At 34.9% G+C, this 11,883-nt stretch overlaps 1 protein-coding gene across 1 annotated transcript; it reads left to right on the top strand.

The window, feature by feature from the left end:
• Window positions 1-2,024: 2,024 nt before the first annotated feature.
• On the top strand, window positions 2,025-4,140 carry LOC133704950 (protein XRI1-like). The gene is made up of 5 exons (XM_062130023.1): window positions 2,025-2,561; window positions 2,743-2,873; window positions 3,026-3,119; window positions 3,247-3,432; window positions 3,652-4,140. Exons 1-5 carry the CDS (start codon window positions 2,405-2,407, stop codon window positions 3,933-3,935), a joined length of 852 nt encoding a protein of 283 aa, XP_061986007.1. The 5' UTR covers window positions 2,025-2,404; the 3' UTR covers window positions 3,936-4,140.
• The last annotated feature ends 7,743 nt before the right edge of the window (window positions 4,141-11,883 follow it).

Raw genomic sequence — 11,883 nt, forward strand, 5'->3', positions numbered from 1 at the left:
GAGGATTTATATGAGATTATTATATGGTAGTATCTTGAAATCTGGTCTTAATGAGCATCAAACTTAGAAAAATATAATGATCAACGTCCAATCTCCTACGGCTAGTTTCAATCCTAGCCCCACCTTCGGGTTTGCATGATGTCATGAGCATCCGATATTAACTCAACCTTCAAGTAGAAAATTATTTTCAATTCCATTTAGTTTTTATTTATAAAAATAATCAAACTAAAATTTTATAAAATTTAAAAATAAAATCAAAACTGGTTCTAACTAACCAATTTATGTTTAATTTAATTTGATTCGATTATTTTATATTAAAAATCAAGAATTGTATTGTTTTTGGGATTTTTTTTAAAATTTCTAACGAGATTGGTTTCGGTTCGATTTTTTGAATCAGTTTGATTTATTTTTAATTAAACCAGTTTGGTGGTTCAATTGAAGTTTTTCGGTTTTAGACTTGTGAAATCAGAACTGGACCAAACCAATTTTTTAAAAAAATATTTTAATTGATTTAATTAATTTTTTTCATGGCTTGATTTTTTAATTAATTTTTTTTATTCTCTCAATTTAATCCATTTTTTTTATCACCAAACTTCGAGCCCAACATACAAGATTACAGCCTTAGAGAGAAATGTAATGAACTGTTCGATTTCATCACGCTACCAAGCATTCAATTCAATTCCATTATATTATACATTCAATTCAATTCCATCATATTATACATTCAATTCAATTCCATCATGGCCTACCAAGCATTGCCCCAATATATAGTAACAAAACAAAACCAACCAGAGGGCCCTTTTATGAAAACTAAAGAAAAGGGTGAAATATAGCTGTAAATGGGCCTAACGCCCAATTACTTTCACGGAGTCTATGAACACATCAAGCCCAGCCCACTGTCTCTCTTCTGTTAATTTCTGTTCGTCACTTTTAGATTTTTTGGCACCCACCATAGAAAAAAAAATGTCATTCACACACCAAGTGACCTTACTCTGCTGATCTTCTCGGGCTGTCTTTTTTTTAGTTGTAGTAGGATATTACCTGACCAATTTCCTGATATCAAATTTAAGAATGTCTATTTATTCTATGATATATTTTATGAATAAAAAAAATAGATGTGAAAAATATTTTATAAGATAATATAAAAAATAATATATTATAAATTAAGACTTGAATGGTGGTGGTGGAATGAGAGCGGTGGTGATAACGGGGGAGTTATGCTGCAACAAAAATGACGATTGCAATTAAGATTAATTCTAAACGTCTTTTTGACTTAATTTTATAAGCTAAGAATATTCTATAACAAATTAAAAATTAATTATAAAATATGTTACATTAATTATTTATTTTTATAAAATATTACAAGAAAAACAAATACTCTCTTAAACTCATTTTTTTTTGTTTAATGTGAATATCCGGGCCAGCTTGCGCGCACCTCGACTAATTCTACAAACTCTAAAATTAACAATTATTTAAATTTTTAGTGATTATTATATAAGTAACCATATAACTCAAACTTAAATTCACATAAAAAAAATAAATCTCTTAATTATAAATTTTAATCACTGGCCACCGCATAGATTAATGGGCACTTAAGAAACTATCTACACCTGCTTGTTATAAAAATTAATCTTGTCGTGGTCGGAAATTCCATATCTGCGGTTTGATCAAAACGTCAATCATCAAATATACAAAGTTTCAAATCAAATCAAGCCCCATAGAAGGGCGTGGCCCCACACTTCTCATCCTCAAAATCCTTACGCCGGCCCCCACCAGCACGCCAAAGAAATGGACCCACTAGCAAAAAAAGCCCAACAGCAAATAAACAAATAAAATAGAGTGGTGGAGGGAACTGATATGACCCACAATTGGTGAAGGATGCGTGGAAAAAGTTCCACAAAGGGAAAACGGTTGGCAACAACAAGCACCGGAGGGGAAGGGGGGGGGGGGGGGGGGGGGGGGAGGAAAAAGGAAAAACAGAGAAAAGAAAAGAAATGAAATAGTAAAGGATGGAAAGCTGAAATTTGAATTGTGTGTCTGAGCAGCAGGGGTTCTTGTTCTCTCTCTCTCTCTCTCTCTCTCTCCCCACCGCACAGACATTTACATGCACCAAACAATAGCAAAATGATAGCCTTCGCCATAATTCGGTTCTGGCCCCCCACCATGATTAACCCTTACACGTATACAAACACCAGGAAATAATACAAAAGTGCGACCCCATTTCCCATATCCCGAGAAACAATGGCTTTTCTCTTGCTTGCCGTTGACTGAATGCTGCTTCTAAATTCATACTACCATTATTCTTTTTCTACAAACACTACGTCAATAAATAGCACCCATTTGCATCATTCTAGTGTATGTATATGGCTCGCCAGGACACCAGGTCACCACTGCCCCATATGAAATGATCGTGTGTCAAAATAACTATACAGAGACAAAAATACGGGCTGGTTTTGAGCTTCACTCCATGGCTTATTACAAAAGCATTGGTGGTGCTGGCCTCTCTTCCCTAGGTTGGGATCTCCAAAGCCTCGGAGTTCTCAGAGCGGACATGTCTTTAGGTACGTACAATCGATGCCTGGTTCTGCTTTTCTTTTTTTTCCGTTAATTATTTGTTCCTTTATACTACAGTTTTTGTCCACAACGCTTATCTTGGGTAATTTAAAGCCTACTCATGATGTGAATAACGTGTTTATGTCACTGCCATGGATACAAGAACTTTACCATTTTTCTCTTCTCTAGAGTCTGATTTTTCAACCGGGTACTTAGAAGATGCTCTGCTTGAATTTAACGAGCCATTCAAACGAAGACGCTTGCTGTTGTTCGCTACTGATCATGATGATCAATCCGAAAAATCAAATCACCTTCCAGAGGTAATTTATTTCACAATTTGAATATAAATATAATGTATAATTAGCTATATAGGAGTTTAAATCTAATAATATCCTGCGCTCTTTAAGATATAAGGTTCATAATGGTTTAATATTATATAATGAGTGGTTTTTAATGTTTTGCGTACGAGCAGGGCAACTGGAATGAAGAAAACTTTGACGACTGGGAATTAATGTCAGAGAATTTTAGTTGCATGAGCCACATTACTGGTTTTCGTGGACCTTCAGGTATGATTTTTAGCTGCTTGTATAATTTGTTCTTAAATAATGTTACATGGATGAATAATGTGTATCCTTATTAAATATTATGGGAGCCGGATATAATTTGCGTTTCTCTTGATTAATATTGTTGTAGATGAGCTCGTGAGCACGACGTCAGTGAGCAATACTAGCGACGAAGCAAATGTTATCTCTGAGATAACAACACCAGGAGAGAAAATATCAGCCCCGGAAACTCTTGATTATTCATCATCATCTTCTTACAAAGACTTGGCTGCCACAAACTCCATTTTTGAAAAAGAAAACTCCCCTCATTCTACTGGTATCTCCCTCTCACACACCCAGATAGATAACCTTTTTTTTTTCCTTTTGCATATTAATTATATATTGTCGGTTTCCATTTCTTGGGTTTTAGGGTTAGCTGGGTATCCTCGGGGTTATTTGTTTGTTTCCTTTTCTTTAAGAGAATTATGGTTGAATTATAAGGCTATTGTTAACATTATGGTTAGTTTCTTATTATTATTAGTGTTTTGTGCTTTAGATGATCATGAGAACAAGAGAAGGAAGAGGGTGGCAACAAGGGTGGTGTATCCATTTGCACTAGTGAAACCAGGTGGGGTAGAAGGGGACATGACCATAAACGATATCAATGAGAGGATCTTGATGCCACCGACAAGGCCGGTAAGACATCCGGTAGGGGATTTTGCGTGTAGGCCATGTGTATCTGCTGATGGCCCAGGTCTTTCTGGCAAAGCTGTAGTAGCCCTTACAAGAATCCACACGCAAGGGAGAGGCACAATCACTATTATTAGAACGAAAGGTTAAAGAGGAGAAGTACTAGTCCTGCTGCTTATTTCCTGTGCTTAGGTCATGCGTTGTCTGTTTGAATTGTATAGAAAATGATATGCTTGTAAAATGGTTTTTCTTTTACAGAGTTATAGTCAGTATTTTCAATGTATTGGCAGGATGGCTATGCTAGTGCTTAAAGGTTGCTGAACGCAACAACGATACAACATTTTTATTGTCTGAACTCTGAACTCAAATGGAAGAGTGTAAGGGAAAAAAGGAAAAAAGTGAAAGGAAGAATGGAAAAGAAATAAGAGAGAGAAAAAGTAAAAGCCATGTCCATTATCCAAAACCAAGAGTGGCAATCTTAATCTGACAAAGACACTCGAGCAATGCGTTCTGCTATTCTATTTGGCATGGTCTGCTACTACTGCACTGGTCCTAGCCACGAAACAAGGCAGCTCGGTGCTATCATGCATCACCTCTAATATTACTTAAATCTACGATTCTTAACAAATATCTTCGGGTTAATTAGCTTTCTTAACCAATCCACATTTCCTTGCAAATCATCAGTACAATCTCTAAACTTATGATGTAGCTTTTATTTTGGCTTCTGTTAGGTTCTGAATTCTACACAACCTACCTTCTATAACGCGCACACACACACACACACACACACACATATATATATATATATATATATATATATATATATATATATATATGCGCATGCATGCTTTGAAGTGCATAATACAAACGATCAATATATAGGACCATTAGATTCAAATAATAAAAAAATAATTAAATTTAGAGGCTGATTGGCAGATTATTATACTGATACTCAAAACATCAACATTGGAGAAATCACGATGGGTGGAAAAGGGGGCCGGTTTGATTGAGAATTAAGTAACGGTTCCTTACCTAATGTGTATATTACATTTTCTTCAGCAATCGGAATAACATCTGATCTTTTGACTTTATGATAGGAAAGAAATAATTGGACTGGTTAAATATAATTCCCAAATCTGAGTGCCTCTTATATATATATATATATATATATTAGTCTATTATTCAAGTTTAATATCAACTCTTTCTTTATAAAACATGGTCAAAGACATATCAGATCATCGATAGCCTCTCTTCTGTAAACATATATTAAAGAACAATGTAATCAATATCTCATGTTGTCAAGTTATCCACACCCATATTCTTTATATTTTAGCTAGATTTTAGCTAAAAATCTTTTTGTAGTGGATACAGATTTCTAAGCCAGACTTGGGAAGATAGGTCAGTAGCTTATAAAATTCATAGAGGGCTTCAATCATTCGTCAAGTATGATTGTGGTCGTTAGCTAAATTCTTCATGTGCTATTATATCTTATTTCTACCTAGGTCAACACCTACCACATTAAAAAAAGTAACGAATGCCAATACAACAGGCAACATCTGGAACCCCTTCCAATGACCTAACTGTCCCAATTATCTCTCGTCACAATTTGTAACCTAGATCACCACCCTTAAATCCCTTTGACCTCCGAATATCAGAATTTGTAGCAGCATTAGAGCGGTGATGACTTGAGGCAGACGAACACAACTAGCTGGGGACACTTCACAGCTAGCTGGAAAGCAAAATTCCCACCTCAGTGGTTGGAATTTAGTGGGGTGTGACAAAGAGTGATGTCGATTAATAGGGTTTTGTCTCTTTATCGCAACAATGATCTCTATTGGTTGGGTGAAGAAGCTTGACTTTTATAGGCATGTTTGTTTTCATTGCAAAAAGACCTGATTAAGGTAGACCCCTGTTAGATTTATGCCCATCATGCTTGCTAATTAACTGTCTGCTTAGTTTAAATTTCAAACTTTTCTTTGTTCTGTCTGAATGTTATGCCTGTCCAATGAAATTACAATCTTTCTAGTAATCTAAAGGTGTCAAATATTCAAGTAAGAAGAGATATTTTGGCTTTTGAATTGTAGATATCTTGCGTGACACATGGAAAGGGAGCAAGTACCATATTTTCTTGTGACTTGTGATAAAGTAAAATGTGAATTTCATCAGGAAAAATGGTTTATAGTGTCAATAAATCTGTTATAATTAAATTGAAATTTTATTCGTTTTTAATCCACTACTGCAGTCATGAGAGGAAATCTTCTTGTAATCTTCTTAATCTTTAAGATCAAGCTATTTTGGATCATACTAAAATTGTATCCTTAATTTTCCAACATGTCTTCCAGACAATTAGTTCATAATTGAATCTATATATACATTAATTTATGAGTTTTACTTAAGATCGATTTTGTATTAAGTTCAAATCATGGATGATAATTTAAAAAGTATACTCGTTCACCACTCCGAACTAGGCATTTGAGAATAATTTTCTTCTAGACTGATTAAAAAAAAGTTGTTCAAAGCATGTAGCATTGTTCTTCTTCTTTTTTCTCTCTTTATAATTTAACTTGTCAAAAGGAGAGGTGGAAAAAAAAGAAGAAGAAAAACCTAGGTATACGTGAGAATATTTTCCGCTTTCTCCTTTTCCAAATCCCAAACGAAGAGGATTTGATTCTTTTATGATTTTGTTATTGCAATTGGGATTCACCCATGAAAAATCTCTCAGGAAACAATAATAATATATGTTAATCAATCACCTCATTTTACTTTGTCGATCGATGATGTCAAAAAGGCCTGCCATGATGACAGATCAGTCTTGGATTAAATGTAAGAAGGCCGATACGTGCTAACTTGGGTCCTAAGTATATAACAGCTTCTCCCGAGCACAGGGGGCCACTCGATGGTTTTCTACTTAAGCCCAAACACTTAAGGGTAAGAAGCCCAATACTAGGGATATGTTTCGAGACCATAGAACCTCGTTCCATCGTTTGTCCAAGGCTGAAAGAAATAGAAGGTTTTCCGGTCTCTGCATTACAACAGTCCCCGAAACTCTTCTCTGCGTCTCACGTTGTTATCCTTAACCCGAGGACGGGTATCTCTCGAAAGCTCTTGCTGCTTCTTATTATGTTTTCTATCTTGTTTTTTTTTTTTTTAATTAGCTGAACTGGATTATGTTTGCCCGCTGAGAAAATTGGATTTGAGAGTTAATTTAGAAGCCCAAAGCTTGAAAAAGTTGTTTCGCTACAGTAGCTCAGGTTTCTCACCATTACAATCTTGGGTGACATCGTAGAGATGTCTCCTTTATATATTTATCTGCGGGTGTTTGGCAGTGGTAATAGTGCTCCGAGCTTGGTAACAATGGCAAATTATTGGTCAAGTCGGAAAGAGATTGAATCTATGTCAAACAAGATACTGAACTTAAATTAGTCATTACTCATTCATGTAATATGATTCGAGCGGAATTAAATGTTACGCGTAATTGATCCAGATTCAACCCGTCATCCCTAAACTTCGAATTTCCAATTCAGCGCGCGTGCACACACACTCGTGATTTGGGACTTGATTTCTTCTCTTTATTTCACCCCTGAGAGTCAAGTTGGGGCATGTGATGGATAAAGGTGAATCTGATTAATTACCTCCCATTTGGATTCCACCAGAATCAAAGATGACGTCAAATAACTTTCTAGATAATTTTCACTTTTCCGCTTTAGTTTTTTCCCCCAATCGTTGCTTCCCACGTGGCAATAAAATGTCTGCATGGGTTTTCAATGCTCCCGCCGGAAACAGGGTCTGCTTCTAAGCTGTAATCAATGCAACAAGTCGGGAAAGAGAAATTCAAATTGCAAATTATTCAGAGAAAAATAATTAACGTTACAGGGGATAAAATATTTGAACAGGGTTCACTGTCCAGAGCATTCCTCGTTGAAAAACAGGACACCAAGTTCATAAGAACCTCGCTGGTCCTCGAGCAAACAAGTTCAGCAAAAACTTATCTAACATCTATCTGTGACCCCCAAAACCTCCCCAATTGTTCTTCATTTCCAAGCACTTTCATTCCCGGGATCGGAGAAACGAGTGATATTGCTTTCCTTCTATAACTCCCACGATAGACCCATTATTAACTAATCAATTCACTTTGAAGACTCATTGATCACTATACCTAGCTAGCTAGAAATCGAAAAACAAAATGCAAAAAAGGCCTCAGCAACCAAGTTAAAGAAACGGCTCTCGCAAAAATCGAAGAAGTAACGAGAGCAAGATGACATCAAGAAGAAACAGCCCTTGTTGCTGATGAATGGAAGAGGCTCTACTTTCCAAAACAGAGTCCCAAGAAAGAGGACATTTTCTTTAATGAATCCTTCAGAACTTGGCCTCGTTTAGGGATCCAACGAGGCTCCAGAGGCAACGGTGGAGTTGGAGCAGGCATGTCGAGTGGCATTGTCAAATGGCGACCTCGTTTTTGTTTTTTTTTTTGTTTTTTGTTTTTTGTTTTTTGTTTTTTTTTTTTGTGTTGGCTGCTGCTGCTGCTGATGGCAATGGATGGTTCGGCGCAGCAGATGGAGAATTGCTGGGGAGCTAAGAGAGGGCCGACATAAGCTATATATATAAATTAAACCGCGTGCTTAACGAGTAAGAAGCCGTGTGCAGCATTCGAGATTAATATAAGAGACTCGTTCTAAAATAGTAAGAAGGAGAAGCCCACCCACTTTTAAAACTCTCTCTCTCTCTCTCTCTCTCTCTCTCTTAGCATGGATGTCGCTCAAGGGCAGACTCCCCCCCGGTCTCCTGTTACTCTTTTCTTCCAAGTGGTTTTGAACGCGTCCCTGTTTCTGCACACGCTTTGGCATAGAAGGTGAGTCCGCCAGGCGCCTTTAATTTTAATACAAGTCTCCACTCCTTGACCTGTGACTTTTCTGCATCCTTTTAGCCGGGGTATACCCCTTCTTATGACAAATTATTAACAGTTTGTTGAAGCCTTCTGCGTCAGCAATTTGCTTTGCATCAACAACGTGCTTTGTGTGCCTAATATCATTATCAGTTATTGGTTGGTGTAACATGGTTAGTGTTTTTTTAAAAAATATTTTTAATATTAAAATAATAATTTTTTTATATTTTAAAAATTATCTTTTGGTATTAGTGAATCAAAATGACTTGAGAAAAATAAAAAAATATTAATTTAAAATAAAAAATAAAAATATTTAATATTTAATATTTTTTTAAAAAAATCTTTTCAAATACAAGAATAAACAGCTCGTTAACTTTGATTGGACTAATTACGTGACTTGTGTTTTTTGATTTTGTTGACCTGCGTTTTTTTCTTTCGTTCCTTTTCCTTTTGTTTTTTAAATGCTTAAACGTCGTTTTCCTAATTAAAAACAAGGCACTGGGAGTAAGAAATAATTACGACTGGATCCTTGAAACGTTCTCCAAAATTAGTATAATCCTTCGAACCTCGGAGGCGTCGTACAGAATAAAAAACCATTTTTAAACTCGAATTAAATGCAAGAAAATTGGGTTTCAATTTTTATATCTGTAGTCGCAGGTTTTAAAATATATAAATATAGTGATTGATGGTCTTGAAATGTATACGAGTAAACTTGCAAAGTGGTTGAAATTAATGCTGTCAATTCCATTATGGTTGAAGTTTTATTTTTATTTTTATTTTTAATTAGAGCAATACATTTTGGCATGTTGTTTTTGGGTTTAGAAAAAACAGAAGGGACACAAAATAAAACTAGTGGAGGATTGGATCCAATTAAATATGGACAGATCATGTATAAAAAAGGTGTTGTGGGGTCAACCAAACTAGTCATTAGTCTACATCGTAGCCAGTAAACTCTTTTGTCGTCTCACGAGGCCACTTGAGTTGGAAATGCGAGCCCAGTAATGGCCTGTCCTAGAAACTAGGCCATGCGCCTATCTAACTTCGTACGAAATGAGGACCGAGGAGCTCCGGCACTGCGGGCATGGAAAAGCGTGATAACGGGCCATGTTATCACCCATTAAATTTTATTTTTTAATGGACACAAATGCGTGTGAAAATTGAAACCACTCATTTAAATCCATCCCCCCCTTTCCTTGGTGAGTATTGACCGCCTTGTCAGTTTCTGGCGGCGCCACATGTTCATTGCAAAATTTAGCGGAACAACAAGGTAGTTTGATTATTTTAACGTTGTTTTTAAAATGTTTTTTATTTAAAAATATATTAAAATTATTTTTGATATAATATATTAAAATAATTTAAAAATATTAATTTAAAGTAAATAAAAAAATATTTTTTTTCCAAAGTACTTATTGAAACACAAAAACAAACAGGCTCTTAAGGGTTGTTTGTAATGTGTTGTCTAAATTTTTATTTTTATTTTTATTTTTTAAATTATTTTAATGTGTTGATATAAGTTATAATCAAGTACTATCATGTCTAATAGATGGTGCCAACCTAGTGCGTGGGCCTGGCAATACACGAGGCTCGATCACCATCTAAGTTCGGCAAGGGTTGTCACGCCTAGTGGCTTGTGCACTGCCAGGCCAACAGGATAGGCCTAATACGTGTTTCTTGAAAGTGTTGAACCCAAAGTTTTTTATTATTATTGCCCGGACATGATCGGATTCGCTACACCCATGGATTAAAATATAATACATAAATCTAACACCGTCAATTTTATAGATTCTTACATAAAATCTTGAAAAAAATATTTCTTAATAAATAGACTTAATTAAACAAGTTTACACTTCACCATCAACATTATGTGTGTTAAAGTCTTCCATGACCTGACATGTCTCCATCTTTTAGCTGGATTAAATGAGTGGAATACAACTCAAAATATTTCAGAGATAAAATTGCAGTCTTTCATCCTCACAAAAGAACAAAACTTATGAGTTATAAATATACCATACGACCTTCATATAAAGATTCATAATTTTCATTATTTACTGTATATATATTTTAAAAGCATCTCTATTTAGAATATTATTATATATTTTTTAAAAATATATATTTTTTAGGCATCAAAGAGTCTTCATCTTTATAGAAAAAGATGTTTTACATATATTTACTACAAACTACATTAACCTATCAAGCATCAAGTATAAACTATCAATAAAAAAAATAGATAACTAATTATTCAATACAAGAATCGGGTTTTTAGACTACTTGAATTTTTGAAACTCTATCTATAGAAAAACTGATTTTCTATCAATAAAATTATGGTGGCAACTTTTGTTGAAGATGAATTTGCAGACGGGAAGTTGTTAATCTTAGATAATGCCGTAAAATTCATTGTTTATTTACCTTTCTTGTGAAGTTAGGTGTGCCCTTTCTTCTTGTTTCGGCTGGCACCAATAGCCTCGTCTGTGATTCCAAACACATGCCCATGGCTATTGAGCATAATTTCGTGTGGAACTTGAGCAGCATACAGGCCGGGTTTGATTGAAAGATGGTAACATTTCCAAACACCATCTATATTTACTTTGGATTCCCAAGTTAAATGACCCGCCTATAGATGTATCAAATTCTCCTCGTTAATTTATGCCGAGCTGCCAGCCACTCGGTTTTTCCACAGACGACCAAGCAAGTCTTAATTGGGATTGGGGGTGTGAGCTGTCAAACCGAGTAGTGAATTGATTGGGAAAATATATAGATATAGATCGTGGGCTGGGTTGGGTTTATAATAAGTCATCAATGCAGTTAAATATAAACCCAACTGGTTCAAAATTAAATAATTGATTTTCTTAGTTTTTTATTATAAGAAATTCTAAAATGCGCGGGGAACTGTAGCTTTCCCAATTTTTTATTTTTTTATTTTTTACATGTTTTTTCTCTCCAAAATTAACTTTTTTTTAGTTTTTTTTTTCAATTATCTTTGCCAATTTGTTTTTTCAGAATTCAGCTATGTAGTTTTTTTCTTTAAAACATTGTGGATTGTTACAATATTTTCCTACATGATTTTTTTCTTCTTTTTTTTTTCTTCCATAATAGTCTTTGTCAATTTTTTTTCTTATTAAACTAGTTGAAACTTTAGTTTCATAGTTTTTCTAAAAAAAAATATTGTTGATTGCTATAGTATTTTCCCCTCATAGTTTTTGTTTTGCTGCAGTGTTT

Source organism: Populus nigra, chromosome 10 (genome assembly GCF_951802175.1).
Source record: "Populus nigra chromosome 10, ddPopNigr1.1, whole genome shotgun sequence".
Lineage (NCBI taxonomy): Eukaryota > Viridiplantae > Streptophyta > Magnoliopsida > Malpighiales > Salicaceae > Populus > Populus nigra.